Raw genomic sequence first — 11661 nt, forward strand, 5'->3', positions numbered from 1 at the left:
CACCGTTGGTGTCGCAGCAAGCTTCATCGGCTACCTTTCCAGCTTGATGCGTATTATGGCGTGGCGTGGGATCCCTGTCGGGTCACGACGCGCCGCCGATGTCTTCGACCTCCGGTGATCGGCCACCTCCGGCTTCACGTCGTGGGGCGCGTCAGATCCCTGGGTTCTTCTCTTGTTAGGCGCATGGTCCGCTGCCTCTTCTTCTTGTGTGTATGCTCCCGGTGGACTGCCTCATGTACGTAGCGCTGCAACTCAATACAACCAAAACGATTTCTTATGGTGGCGTGGCCTCCATTTCTACAGCCGCCGGCATCACAAGACGGACGGTGACGGGCGGCGTATGAGAATCCCCGGTGGCGGCGTCCTTGGCGATGGAGATGATCTTGTTCACCATGGACTCTGCGGGTGGCGTGGTGGAGCGAGGCTTCCACGGCCATGGTCGGCGTCGACAGCGCCATTGCTAGCTTGCGTTGTCAACGATGCGGAGAGCTCCGCTGGACGTGCTCACGGCGCAACGTCGGGTCGCTGCCGGACACGCCGTGTTCGCGGCATCCTCGACCACCGGTGATCGGCACCCTCCGTCTTCACGTCGCCGGGCGAGCCCGCTGCCCCGGCTCTCTGGCCTTTTGTTAGGCGCGTCAGCCGCTGCCTTCCCTTCTTTTCCTCCCCTTTTCCGTAACTGTTGCTGCGTCCCTTTTATAGACGAGAGCCCCGGCCGAACCGAATGGAACGCGCGGCGCGGGCGTCGTTCAAGTTGTTCAGCCGTTCCTCCATTTGCGGCTCGGAGAGGGAGGAGGAAGGCAGTGGCTGACGCGGCCATAGAGCCGGGGCAGCGGACGCGCGCCCCGCAACATGAAGACATACGGAGTTTGCCGATTACCGGCGAACAAGGCGATTGAGGATGTCGGCGACACGGCGTGTCCGGCAGCGACCGACGCCGCGCCATGAGCACATCAAACGGAGTTCTCTGCAGCATTGACAAGGCAAGCTAGCCATGGCGCCGCTGCCGACGACCATGGCCGTGGAGGCCCTGGGCCTTCGCGCCACCACAGTCCGTGGCGAACAAAATCGTCTTCGTCGAGGAGAAGGCCGCCGCTGGAGCTTCCCATATGCAGCCCGTCGGCGCGCACCGGTGATGCTGGCATCTCTCGAAACGCATGCCGTGTCACCGGGATGAGATTCATTTCCTCCATTACCGAAACACCATTGTGGCTGTATCAAACTGCAGATGACACCCCGAACAGGTAGCGGAGGCGGCGACGAAGTACACAAGCGCCCAACGGCGGTAGCTGAGCACCACATACCCGGAGGCGACGGATGACACGCCGAACACACGCCATGGAGCCACGATGCAGAGCGCGCCCCACAACATGTGAAGACGGAGGTCGCCGATCATCGTTGCCGAGGACGTCGGCGACACGGCATGACCGGCAGCTGCTCGACGCCGCGCCATGATGCACGCCAAGCGGGAAGGGCGGCCGATGGAGCTCCCTGCGACGCTGACGAAGAAAACCATCCCGCCGTCGACGCGGACCATGGCCGCGGAGGCCCTGCTCCTCCAGGCCACCAGAGTTCGTGGCAACATGATTGCCTCCGTCGACGAGGACGGCGCTGCCGGAGCTTCCCATATGCAGCCCGTCGGCATGCACCCAAACTTGAAGACGGAGGCTGTTGCATCTCACCGGCAGACGCGGAACTGTCGCCAACGGTCCCGGTGCTGCGCCGGGATGCAAACCTCGAGGGATGGCTATGGAGCTCGACGCCGTCGACTGCAACGCCGATGATCAGAAGCCCTCACAAGACACGACATGTCAAGCCTCCAAGGGCCATGTAGGCGTATCCCATGGTGTGTGTACGTATGCTGCCTAACGCTAAGCACAAGAAGAAGATCAAGATCTATGCGCTTGGCACCTCGCCGGTGAACCTAGTCATCACCGAGCACGTCTATTATGGCCTCGCTGGCACTACCGATTCAATATCAGAGCATCATCATCATGGTTGCCGAGGAGACTGCCTCTCAAGGGCTCCGTGACATTGTTGGCCGATACAGCGCTGACGCTGACAGCAGCGACACATCGCGCCAGGAACTACGCGAGCATCACCGACACGATACCCAAGCCACTCCGTCAACATGAACTAGGCCAGGCCAGTGCGGAGGGCAGCTGACCACCATGTGGCATGTGCCCATGTTGGTCAGCACCTTACACACGTCGAACATCAGAGGAAGAGAAGCAAGGCATTTCATTCAGCTGGAAATGCTCACTTACACGTTTGAAGGAGCTTCCAGCCAACGGTGCTTTGGTCCATCTAATGAAGGTACGTGAATACAAATTGATTATATAACTACATGCTTGTGTTTTAGTAGCAGGTATGAATAGATTGCCTCGATCATCAAGGACGTCCGGGAACCAGCACCGTCGTGCCCGCAGCTGGGTTTTCGTAGGACGACGCATACACATCCACGCATCGGTCCCCTTCAACGGAGCTTCTGCCGAGGACTACATCAACATCTATAGCTCGTATTCAACCAGACGAGACATCACTATGCGGCCGACCGACCAGCATCGACCGATAACAACATCAACAAATCAGCGTACTCTTCGTCGACTTCTTTTAGCGAGGACTACATTGGCATGCTGCCATTCTTCTACGTCAACCGACTACTCTAGCCGGGTCACATGACCGCGACACATCAAGCCTCCATGGGCCCATGCACATATCCGACATCACAGGATCTACATCGCCAAGTTCATACATCATCGTCGTCAAGCCACGCTGCCACGCGACGACGTTTAAGTCTACTCCGACAACCAGATCAACCCTCTTCCCCAACATCGGCCTAGCACCGACGAGGCGAAGCCACTCCACCAACATGTCTTTTCTCCGATGAAGCAAACCATTTCTTGCCGGGTACAGACGAGGCGAAGGCAAGACATCAAGTCCGACACCGACAAGGCGGACACCACTAGGCCTGGCACCGAGGAGGCGAAGGCCGCCCATCTGTCTGAGCTGACGAGGCCAGACATCTTCATCATCGGACATCGACAAGCCAGAGAGTATGGCTAAGCATCACTGGGGCGACGGACGTACCGTCCCGCTTTCCACACTTCACCATCCCATCATCATCGTCTACGCCAAGTGCATGGAGAAGACAAGACTTGATGACGACGACCATTGCAGCAGCTTAATCGGAGGTGGTCCGCGGCGTTGACTCGCGGACGTAATTAACCGGGAGCCTTCCGAGGCCCCGTGAACCAGAACACACAATCGCCCAAGTCATATCGGCCGCGCTAGCAGGCCACGGAGCGCATATGTAAAGGGATCTTGTAATTTCGTTTCTCCATTGAGAGATTAATAAAAATACATGTTTCCCTATATTTTATTTGTGTACTTATGTACACTGGCACGCCCGCATATTCATTTTTCCCTGGCGCGTAGAGAGATAATATTTAGTCCACCTTTTATTATTTCTCGTGTCAAACACACTCCTCTTTCTCAAGCGACAGTGAGCGTGCAGCACGACCGCCCTGCCCTTTCCATGGCCGCGGCTAGTTGAACCCGCCATGAAACACGTGCAGAGAAAGTTGGGTGGCAGCGACTAGGGTTGTGGATGCATGTGTGGTGCTAGGTTTGTGTTTGAGGGGCGATGAGAAAGCACCGCGTTGTATACGCAAGAGGAAGGCGAGGGGGCAATGGCGTGCATTAATGCCGACAGACATGTCAAGGTGCGGCGAGACGTCTCGCTACGCGTCTGGCGCGAAATTAATTTGCGTTGGCAAGAGGTAGGCGACGGGTGTGTGGCAACCCTGTGCGCTGACGAGGCTAGCCCGCCACTCTGGATGCGGGTTTTGGTTCCGTCCAGCGCCCCCGCAGCGTCCCCTATGTAGCGGGGATGACCTTAGAACGTTGGACACCGTATTAGGCCACGCCCAGCAGAAAAGGTCGGGACGCGCGGCCGAGGGAGGTTAAACGTCCATCGTGCGCCAAATCGAGGAATGCGGATGTAGATGCTCTAATATTGAGATTTAGAGGGGATACCTCCTTTATGAGCGGTCAATTAAGATCAGCTATCCACACACTCTTTATTTCCACCTAATTGATCAATGAAAGACTATGGCTTGTTTGATTCAAAGAATTTATAAAAAAACTTTGTATAATTGAACCCTCCAAAATGTTTATGAATTCCTTTCCTGCACTACAATCCCTAGGATTTCCAATAAGAGCTTAGATCTCTTCAAAAAAATTCTATGTATCTATGACAACTCATACATGCACTTCATTTCTTCCGAAATTTCCTGTGTTTTTCATGTGGTGAATCAAACTATTCGTGCAACTTATTCATGTATTTATTTATCATATAGGATTCCACGTGGCATGACATACTGTTCTCGTGTTTTCCCTATTCGAATGCTTTTGAAATCCTCTAAATCAAACAGGCTCTAAAGAAAACGAAACAAGAATATATATTTGGTTTTAAAGCAGGTGTTGTTGTGTTGCATCTGATTTCCAAGAAATTTGCAGCATTTTTTATTTATTTTAAAAGTTATGTGATATCTACTGAAAAAATAACCCAACTTGCAAGTCCCTTGAAGTATACTACTCGTCTTAACAAAGAGTGAATTTCATCTTTTACCCAATTCTTCGCATTTTGACGTGAATTACCTACGACTAGCCTGTTTTTCCACTTGGACTACCCAATTATGTTTATTAATCTTTACCGTTTCTAAGATTTTGGAAATGAAATAATGTGAGTCAGTTCAGACCGGGTTGGGCCACGACCGGTGAACCAGTTCGACAGGAAAAAAAAAGCGAGGACAAACCACAAGCAAAGCTTGTGTATTTGGCGACCGAGACCCACATGGAATATATTAAAAGGGGTTAAAACATGCAAACATCCTACTACATGGGTAATCCAGGTGAAAATTTGCCGAGGGCTTGTTTGGTACTATTTTTTGGTAGGGATTACCGGCATAATCTTGGCGGGGATTCGGTGTCGTCACTCAATCCCATCAAGTCTCCATTTACCTATAGTCCCTAATCCACTACAAAGGGGTTTGTTTCTTGGGTTTTATCCCTAATCCCTAATCCGGCCACTAGGGAGGGATTGTTTTCTTGGATTTTAAGAAAATACACTATGGATTGGATACGTGGGGATTTGGGACTAGAACGGGATAATTCCCACAAATGTCTAAAAGTACACTAGTATCAAATAAAGCTTAAATATAGGCAATTCATGTAAAGAAATGTGAAAGATGAAATTTGCTCTAAAAAATAGCCAAAACAACACTAATCCTACAAACATGCAGGTGTACGCATCGATCTATAAAACTAATCTCATTTCGTGATCTAGAACGGATAAAATTGAAAGTGGCATAAAACTAAATCACGCTCATTCCTTAGATCTAGAAATACAAAGAATATTAGACGTGTTAACGTGGCAAGTGTCTGGAGTTCTCATTCTTTGTGATTATCTTTTTTCAACGAACCTGCCAAAGGTATCCTGCAATTCTACTAAGAAGAACAAAATTGGCCAAGCTAATAAAAAAAATCAGACCCAACAATCCCATAACTCAGTTCATTAAGGAAACCGAGCAAAAGCCCTAATTACTACATGGCTAAAAGAGCAAGTATAATAAGGTACAGTCAGCTGGCTATAAGAGATAAAATATTATAAGTTTACTTAGTTGGATGAAAGAGATTAGGAGAGAGAAGATAAGTGAGCTCTTATCTAAGAACCGACTCTAGCACGTGCTCCTAGCCACTATGTAAGATTAAAAGGTGGACCATATATTATACAAGAATTACACTTTTATAGCTTACTATTGTACATGCTAGGTATAAGTTGAATATAGATGATTTGACAAATTGTTATAGCCGGTTGCACTATTGTTCTTGCTCTTAGGTCTAAAACACATACTACCCGCGAACATAGAAGATCTGTCACAACACATGAACCAAAACATGCCGCTTGACCCTGTAGTTTGCACCATCTTCCATCTTCCTTACTCCATCGCAACTATAAATCCGCCACTATGGTGGCGAGCCAGGAGTCGACGAGAAGGCTAGATCAATCTCCTGGTGGATCTTCTTGGCGTGTCCTCTCCAATGTCTGATCAAGCGGATGGACGAGAGCCTCCACCCGCAAGCGGTGTTTCTTGTAATCTTTTTTCCTTGTGGTGTGTGTGCTTGTAAGCTGATCCTCATGTACTCTGTATTTGCCGTTCAGGCGTTATTAATTTAACGCAGGGTTCTAAGGCCTACTCTTTAAAAAAAAGAAAAAATGGAATACTATATTTTGTTATCTAATATTGATTTATTAAACCAAAGAGTATATTACTTTTGTTTAGAGTATAGACCTATTATGAACATGCCAACTCATTATGAATCGGGTTGAAATGGCAGTACTTTTTCAGGACACCCACCACCCCTGCCCCTCCCCCCCCCCTCTCTCTCTCTCTCTCATCACAAGTCACTCCCGTGCAACAACGGTTAAGGCTCTGCCGCCGGTGTCTCCCTCCCCTCCCTGCCGGCTCTGCCCTGCAAACACCTCTCCGCTCTGCCCCCCACACTGCTCACACTGCCTTCGACTTCGCATCTTCTCTTCTCGAGGAGGCGCATGGCATGAAGCCAGCACGTCTCGCCCGCCGAGGATGAGAGGCTGGGCCACCACCAGCAGAGGACGACGACCCCCGCCACCGACCGCACCGCGAGGAGGAGGAGAGAGATGGGGAACTGCGGAGCGAAGGAGGAGAATGCCGTCGTCGCCGCGCATGCACAAGGTTGTTCTTTACTTTCCCTTCCCGGTGCTGGGTTGGGGATTTCTTGCCGATGCTCGTTTTGGAGCCGATGGTTGCTGGGATCTCGGAGTTGGACGCTTTGAATTACATCCAACTCTCGAATTTGGCGTTGGAATCGCCCAAGGAACAATCTTTGCTTCGGTTCTGATGGCGTCCGGTTTATTAGGATCTTCGGCTTGGCGAATTCAGTTTTTCTTGTAGGCATGTTCTAAATCGGCAATGCGAAAGGAGGGTTTTGATTAAATTCTGAATTTTATGCGTAACATTTTTTCTTCATTTTTTCCTGTTAATCCAATGGGGGACTTTGGTCTAGAACATGTGTTTGGTCGAATTCAATCCTTTTTAGTTCAGTCTTCGTCTCCAGAAGCCCCATTTTGATTTCTCCTCTCTAATATTTCTACTTTGATGATCTGTTGTTCCTTGCCTCACTGCATTTGCTGGCAAAGTTGCCATTCTTCCCTGCTTCCTTATCTTCTTGGTTCTTGCATCATAAATCCCCGCTTTATTGTGCTCATTGGGAAAATTTACAGCCACTTGCTCCAATGGGGGCTTCAATTTCTGTGCTCCCTCCCTCACTGGGTTGTGTAGTGTTGACTTCAGTATTGCAGAAAAGACAACCATGATCCTGCACGTTGAATAAACATAATCTCTTCTAGCAGCAACTGGCATTTTAAAAGCAAATTGCAACTGTGCAGTAGATCTGGTCTACTGGTCCTGTTTACTCCTTACTGTAACTAATTTGCCCATGTGTATACTTTTTTCTTCTCACTCCCAGAAATGTAGTCGAAGCTAGTATTTAATGGGTGGCCCATATTTTACTCCTTCTCATCTTACTTTTACAATTTACGGTGTTCCTTATTAATATAGAAAGCTGATGCTTCGGCTGGAAAATTCTGTTTTTCTTCCAACCATGTCTGTCAAATAAAACAATGCTGATAATCCAATATATTACTTATTTTCCAACTAATCACTTAGACTCGGCTCTATACTACATAAGTGAGCTCAGATTTTTCTTGATTTTTCCTGCTTAAAATGTTTATATAAAAACTGAGTATCAGAAAAATCTCAAAAGTGGCTACTTGTTCAGAGCGAGGATTCAATCTATTATGCCCTTACTTTTTTTAGTGTGATAATTTCTTTTAACTTTTTCGGACTGATGCATAGCCGGCAATAGTAACATAAACTTATTTTTCCTTTTTGTTGTTCCCGCTATGTTTTCAGTTCAGCAGCTCCACTTGTTAGAACACTCCGCCAAGAATACTCTTGCAGATAAGAAGACCACCCGAGCATCATCAAATGTAAGTGATCCTCCAACACCTAGGAAAATCGACGATGCCAAGAACATTTCCATATACAACAACGTGATTTCCTTCACGTTGTTTGAGCTTGAAACAATCACAAAGAGCTTTCATGCCGATTATGTTCTTGGCGAAGGAGGCTTTGGGACTGTTTACAAGGGTTACATAGATGAGAATGTCAGGGTTGGTCTGAAATCACTGCCTGTTGCCGTCAAGGTTCTCAATAAAGATGGACATCAAGGGCACAGAGAATGGCTTGTGAGTAACCAAGTTATCCTTATTTTTTCATGATTGCTAGTGTTTATTATGTACATGGGAATGAAGAGAATTAATAATTCTTACAAGAACTTTGATACATCATAGTTGTGCATGTTATTCTGTGCTATCTGGAGATGCTATGTATGGCAGCACATAAGACAAACTTATTGATGACTCCCTGCGCAACTTTTTTCTTAATATCATGCAAATAAGCATGCCTGGTCAGGATAATTCTCTATAAGCTACAATAAGAAAGACTAAAAAACTTCTTTGGGTGTATGCATTTTAGAGAGAGGGCGTGGAAAGTTTATAAGCTGATGAAACTATTTGTATCGAGTGTACATGTCTGGTATAAGCTTAGTCCCGCAGTCATGCTTTTAGTTACTAAAATCATGCATTCATTGTTGTGGTCGGGTTTAAATAAACATTAGTGCTATGCTGAGCACAAGTAACAGCACCAACCAAAGGGGCTGACATTCGTATGTCACTCTGAACAACAATAATAGGGCTACTGAGTTATTTTTATAGAGACTGTGTTTGATGGTTTTATGCATACTTATACCCTGTTAAATCATCACTTGTTCGGTATTTTGCTTTTGCTAAAGAGTTCTCAATATGTTTACTCATTTTTTTTATATCTTGGTCAGACTGAGGTTAATTTCCTGGGGCAGCTAAGACATCCAAACCTAGTAAAGTTGATTGGATATTGCTGTGAAGATGACCACAGATTGCTTGTCTACGAGTTCATGTTTCGAGGAAGTCTGGAAAACCACTTGTTTCGAAGTAATACTTCTGCTACTCTTCACACCTCGCATGTTATCATAACAGTTTCTGTGGGGCCATATGTTTACACATTTTCGCTCGATCCCTTCTCTCTAATGGCATTGAAATCATCCTTATGATGGCCACAATTTGGACAATAAAAGTACATTGTTTCCCTGTCAGTGTTACTGGTGTGATGTAACTTTGCATCATGTAGCACACTAGGCATATTTTTTTAGCTCCTGTAGCTTTATAAAGGAAAGATAACCTTGAGCTCCTTGTAAAGTCCAGAACACAAACTCACCTGAGCTGGGGCTGGGTGTGCACTCACATGCATAGCCAACTGAGTGATTCCCAGTTTTCTGTAACTTCCCTGATCTTTAATAGCTCAATAAGTTTCACTTGGCAAATAAAATCCGGTTCTAGCTTGTTGGAAACAGATGTTGGTAGTGTCAGTTCAGGCATTTGAACTTGATCATCAGCCTTTTTGTCAGAGCTTATCCAGTAAACAAGTGATTTCCACATCTAACTGCCAGTATTGCACTTCTGCAGCTGAATTGGCCTGTTCATTGTGTATTGTTGAAAAAATTATTTACGAGATTTATCCAGTAAACAAGTGATTTCCACATCTAACTGCCAATATTGCACATCTAACTTTGCATTGTGTATTATTGAAAATTTTATTTACGAGCTTTATCCAAATTGCCACAGTTACCTACTTGTATACTCAGTGTGGTTATTATACTATATTTATATGCTGGGTTAGACTTGTATGTGATACCAAAAAAAACAAGTTTTTTCTGACTCTGTCTGTTGTTTACTACTGTTTACTCCTCAGAGCCAGCTACTCCGTTGCCCTGGGCGACTAGGATGTCTATTGCCCTGGGAGCTGCCAAAGGGTTGGCTTGTCTCCACAATGCTGAGAGGCCTGTTATCTACAGGGATTTCAAGACCTCAAATATTCTGCTGGACTCTGTTGAGTGCTCATTACTTGCCCATTCTTTTTATTGTCTTCTCAGTTTTGTGCATATCCATCAGAAATGCACACTGACAGTTTTGTGCGCATAATGACATTATCTCTTATTTACATTGACACAGGATTACGCTGCTAAACTGTCAGACTTTGGCCTGGCAAAAGCTGGCCCAGAAGGTTATGAGACCCATGTATCAACACGGGTGATGGGAACATATGGTTATGCTGCCCCTGAATATGTCATGACCGGTATTACCCTCATTTCCCAAATGTTTCTTCGGTAACAAATTCTCTTAGAGGTGCCAGTGTGCTGTGTGGATGAGCTTCGTACTGTCATATTGCCCAGTCACAAAAGCAAGTGCATGACCTGAGATCAGACACGAATACATCGTGTGCTATTTTTAATCAGTACAGAATAAAAAAAAATTGAAACGAGAGAACATATTATTCTGTACTGAATAAAAACAGCGCACGATGTATTTGTGTGTGATCTCAGATCATGTAGTACAGAATAATATTTTACCTTGTAGCCAAATGGTATTCTAGGTGATACACATTTACGGAAACATGCATGCACCATTGTCTGTGTTTGCGCATTCTCCTCATGAATATACCTTGTGGGCAGGTCACTTGACTGCTAGAAGTGACGTCTACAGCTTTGGTGTGGTCCTTCTTGAGCTCCTGACAGGGCGAAAGTCCATCGACAAGTCCCGGCCCAGCAGGGAGCACAGCCTGGTTGACTGGGTTCGCCCCAAGTTGAGCGACAAGAGGCGGCTTCTACAAATTATCGACCCAAAACTGGAGGGGCAGTATTCAGTTAGAGCTGCTCACAAGGCCTGCAGCCTTGCATACTACTGCCTGAGCCAGAACCCCAAGGCTAGGCCCCTCATGAGCGACGTCGTCGAGACGCTTGAACCACTGCAGGAAGGCGGTGGAAGCGATGGGGCTGTTGTTCATGTGGGTGGCCTCCCTGACTACAGAATTCGCGGCAGGCTGACAGGAAACAGCATGCACTGCAGGGCCATTCCCAACCCCAAGTGCTCCCCAGCCGTCCCGGCGTGCAGGGTTAGGTGAATAAGAACCTCTGCAGTTCCAGTGTTCACCAGCTGCTGTAGTAGGTCCAGTTGTACATTGCGAGCTCTCGATGTGTAAATTTGATCCGCACACCGCTGCTGCTTTTTGTTTCTGCTGCTTATAAGGCCCCTCCAATTTTCGCGGTGGTCTTAAGGTATCTTTGATGGAGTGAGCCCTGCTGAAACCGGCGGGGTTTAATCCCTGGAGATGGAATGCTGGACCAAGAGATGTTGATTGTCAATGGTATGGAATGGAATTATGGAAGTTATGTCACATGGTGTAGTTTCTTTAAAGTGGGGATTGTTTCACATGTTTCTCATATGATAAGCTGAGAATTAGAGAAGTACTTGGTAACTTTCGCTTCTAATAATGCTATGTTGCATGGTTTATGATTGCTGCCATTAGAGCATGATATGTCTGACCATGGCTGTCAAATTAGTACCACTGCTGAATAGGATGGACATAGTTCTATAATTGTAAACTGTAGTGTTTTCTTCAT

At 46.9% G+C, this 11661-nt stretch overlaps 1 protein-coding gene across 1 annotated transcript; it reads left to right on the forward strand.

Annotated features, from left to right (window-relative positions):
• Positions 1-6448: 6448 nt before the first annotated feature.
• Positions 6449-11435, forward strand: LOC127299980 (probable serine/threonine-protein kinase PBL8). Its single transcript, XM_051330043.2, has 6 exons — positions 6449-6779; positions 8019-8353; positions 9001-9136; positions 9954-10090; positions 10214-10337; positions 10714-11435. The coding sequence occupies exons 1-6, from the start codon at positions 6725-6727 to the stop codon at positions 11160-11162; spliced, it is 1236 nt and encodes a 411-aa protein (XP_051186003.1). The 5' UTR covers positions 6449-6724; the 3' UTR covers positions 11163-11435.
• The last annotated feature ends 226 nt before the right edge of the window (positions 11436-11661 follow it).

Source organism: Lolium perenne, chromosome 5 (assembly GCF_019359855.2).
Source record: "Lolium perenne isolate Kyuss_39 chromosome 5, Kyuss_2.0, whole genome shotgun sequence".
Lineage (NCBI taxonomy): Eukaryota > Viridiplantae > Streptophyta > Magnoliopsida > Poales > Poaceae > Lolium > Lolium perenne.

Excerpts from the sequence above, each read along its gene's own strand:
- LOC127299980 (XM_051330043.2), top strand. The coding sequence starts at position 6,725 with ATGGGGAACTGCGGAGCGAAGGAGGAGAATGCCGTCGTCGCCGCGCAT. Across the intron at positions 10,091-10,213 it reads CAAATATTCTGCTGGACTCT|GATTACGCTGCTAAACTGTC; the intron begins GTTGAGTGCTCA and ends ACATTGACACAG. Across the intron at positions 10,338-10,713 it reads CCCTGAATATGTCATGACCG|GTCACTTGACTGCTAGAAGT; the intron begins GTATTACCCTCA and ends CCTTGTGGGCAG.